A 3,355-nucleotide genomic window follows, 5' to 3' on the forward strand; every position below is an offset into this window, starting at 1 on the left:
AAATCTATCATCAGGATCCAAGACTGAGCTGTACGGAAAGCCTGTAAAACCAGCAAGAGGCACACAGATGTTTGAAGGCTGGGAATCCAGCACAGTGGATTGGGGTGTCAGTGGGTGTGACAATGGGGAGCCCCACACTGATGCCTTCCCTTCACCTCTATGTCAGGCACACAGCCCTTCAAACCAAACCAACCAAACCCTGGAAACACCCCAAAACAGCAGCAGCTCCAACACAGATATGCAGCCTCCAAAGGTTTGAGTAAGATCTCAAGCACTTGGGGAAGGATTCCCAATGCCACTGGGCACTGCCGTCAGCCTGCTGCCACTGGGAATTGCGGTTGATTTCCTAACACCTTCAGAAGGTGAAAAGTCAAGACAAGCCTGAGCGTGGTTGAAAATCCCAGCTACAGGGACTCAGAAGAATGAGCCCACAGAGCAGTCTGCATTCATGCAGGTTATGAAACAAAACAAGGGCTCACGTCCTGCCCAGCTGCATTAGGGCTGTTGAGTAACGAACTAACGCTATTGCCACCTCTCCGAACTCTCATCGTTTCCACACCACCAGGAATTTGCCCACACACAGAAGCACTGAGTTTACCTGGACTCCTACTCTTCCAAGTGGGTTGAAAACAAGACCTTACATTATCCACATCTCCACCTGCTGAAGGCTTTAATTGCTCGGAGGCCCCATCTCCTACTTACAGTTCAGTGTCTACAATGACATCTGGCTTCTCCAGAGTTTGCCGTCTCCTCTGGATGGCATCCACGATCTTTTTCCTGGGGCCCAACGGGATATTGATGCTCTTCAGGTCGTTGTCTGAACATAGCATGAGGGCCTCCAAGTCTATCTTTTCCTTCTTCAAGATGGAGATGAACTCAAACATGTGCAGGGAAGCCAGAAAAGTCTCCAAGGGGCTGGTGTCTGGTTCGTCATCATCATCTAAGCCCAGCTCCACCTCGTCCCAAGGTAGTTCCTCCGCGTTCCTCTCCTGCAGGCTGTTGGCACTGCCAATGCTATCGTTGAGACTTGGCGAGCGCTGCAGGCGGCTCCGCAGTTTGACACCTACCCCATCCGTGCTGTCTTCGCCCAGCATGCCAGCATCCTCCTGGCCGATCCCAAAAAGCCCGCTGCTAACGTAGTTGCGCCGGAACACCATGGTGCCCAGCCCTGGGCGATTGAACAGGGAGTCGTGGCCAGAGTCAGTGCTGACTTCCGAGTGGGCCGAGTCCATGTGCAAGCCCGGGTCACTTATGGCACGGGACACAGTGTCTTCATCCGTGAGGAACATGTCTCTGATATTACGCCGAGTCCACTCCTTGGGGCTGGCGTACGTGCCCTGCTTCACAAACATGACGTCGTTCCCCAGCTGCAGACCAGACAGAGACCGCACGCTTTTCCTCCCATCCTCGTAGATCTTGAATGTCCCATCTACCTGCTTCTTCCTCTCCAGCTTCTTTTGTATTTTTGTTTTTCCCTTGGCTGTGCCATGGATGGTGGCTTGCGAGTATGGCAGAGATGTCACCATGGACATGTGTTGGAACTTCTTGCTTAAGGTGCTGCTGGAATAGCTGGAGAAGCTCATGGTATCTGAACTATCTGACATCTCCTTTCTGTAGCGTTTCTCCATCCTTTCGTGGTGCTTCTTCTGCAGCTTCACGCAGTCCTTAATCCTCCGCTCCGCATCCCGAAAGGCCTTGTCCTTCAGCTTGCTCACCAGCTTGGGGTTGAGGCTGCTCTGCTTGGCAGCAATAGAGTCCAGGTACCGCACACACTCCATGTGCCCCTTCATGGCTGCCATGTCCAGCGGGGTGTGATAGTCATTGTCCAGGCACCAGATGTTGGCCCCAAAAGAGATGAGGAAGGAAAGGCAGTTCAGGTGGCCGTTGGCTCCTGCCAGGTGGAGAGGGGTGTTCCCCCAGATATCACATTTGTCTGGATCGCCCCTAGGCAGAAACAAAACCAACTGGTTAGCACGCAGGCATGTCTGACAGGCTCCACTGAGATATCCTGAGTTGTGGAGGAGCAAATCAGCACTATGTTGCCTCCTCAAAAGATGAAGCTACATGCCTCTGGCCCCCACAGCTTAATTTAAAGGGGTCTTCTAGAGGGGTGTACCTGACACATAAGTCTGTGGTAATTCCTGTGACTTCAATTTAGCTCTCAGGAGATGTGTGTTCCTGCATGAAACCAGCTCTTGGAAGGAGGCAAGCCAGATTCTGAATAGCCCAGAACTAAGATATGGGGCTAATTTCAGCTCAGACCTTAAGCTTGTTATAAAATTTTGAATCTCAAATGTCTAATTAACTTCTAGGCAGATTCTATGTTCAAATCTGGGCTTCATTCAGATTCTGTGGAGAGACATCTCAAAATACCTCCCTATACACACATCCTGCGTGGGACACCATGGGGTCCCACCATGATGGCAGCAGCACCATCCTCAGCAGGGGCGGGGAAACCCACCAGCTGCTGCACCTTCCCTCCCTCCTGTTCACTGGTGCCTGGGGAAATTCGGGGCACAAGAGGGCACATTGTCAGTAGAGAATAAGAGCAAAGTTGCTGGCATTGGCCTTGGCTGGGGTTTTGTGGGGGTTTTCGCTGCACCACGCTTAGTCTCGATTGCATGGCTTGAAGCACAGTGGTATTAGCACATCCTGAGAATCCAGTTTCAGAGAAAGTAGAGATTAGGTTTCTGCACTCCTCAAGAGCTGGACACTCAACTGATGCCTTCAGCATCCCTTCTGGCACCGTGTTGGCCCCTACTCCAGCAAGCTGCCGGTGGGGCACAACCGCTTGCCCACCTCTGTCTCCTGTGACAGGAGGGACACAAACCTGGGATTCAAGGAAAGCCTGTCCTCCTGACATTCCTCTCTACTTGTGACCTGCTGAAACAAGAGATAGTTCACACCCTTCCTGGCACCGGCTTTTGCTCGAGCGCGTGTGCTAATGATATGCAGCCGGCAGCAGTATCTGTCAACAAGGCGCCCTCCCGTCGCGCACATGGATAAGGCGAAGACTTTTATTAGGGCTGCACAGCTCCACCAGCCTCCAGAGCAACTCCCCGTGGGCAGCAGGGCTCTGGCAGAGCTCTGGCTCAGCACGGCTCCTGCCTGTTTCCACACCACCCTTTCAACGAGCTCTAGAGGAACCCAGAGCTGCTGCTCTGCCACGAGGACCCCAGCTCCAAGCCTTGGTGACACCAGGAGCCTGGAAGGTGAATGCACACTTGAGACCATCAGCCCGCGTCACTTTTCTCCTTCCTGCCCTAGGACCTGTGCTGACAAGAGCTGGGAGCAGCAGAGCCCAGCTCCCTCTCCAAACCCCGCGTGCTCTGTGCTTGTCTCGCTCGAAAGAGTG

The 3,355-nt window shown here is 53.1% G+C and overlaps 1 protein-coding gene across 1 annotated transcript in view; it reads right to left on the bottom strand.

Moving 5' to 3' along the window:
• Positions 1–698: 698 nt before the first annotated feature.
• Positions 699–3,355, bottom strand: part of USH1G (Usher syndrome 1G (autosomal recessive)) — a 9,163-nt gene continuing 6,506 nt past the window's right edge. The window contains exon 2 of the mRNA XM_010077078.1: positions 699–1,944. Within this exon, the coding sequence (XP_010075380.1) occupies positions 699–1,944 (1,246 nt within the window). The remainder of the gene's footprint in view (positions 1,945–3,355) is intronic.

Source organism: Pterocles gutturalis, unplaced genomic scaffold, assembly GCF_000699245.1.
Source record: "Pterocles gutturalis isolate BGI_N339 unplaced genomic scaffold, ASM69924v1 scaffold17083, whole genome shotgun sequence".
In the NCBI taxonomy this organism is placed as follows: Eukaryota; Metazoa; Chordata; class Aves; order Pterocliformes; family Pteroclidae; genus Pterocles; species Pterocles gutturalis.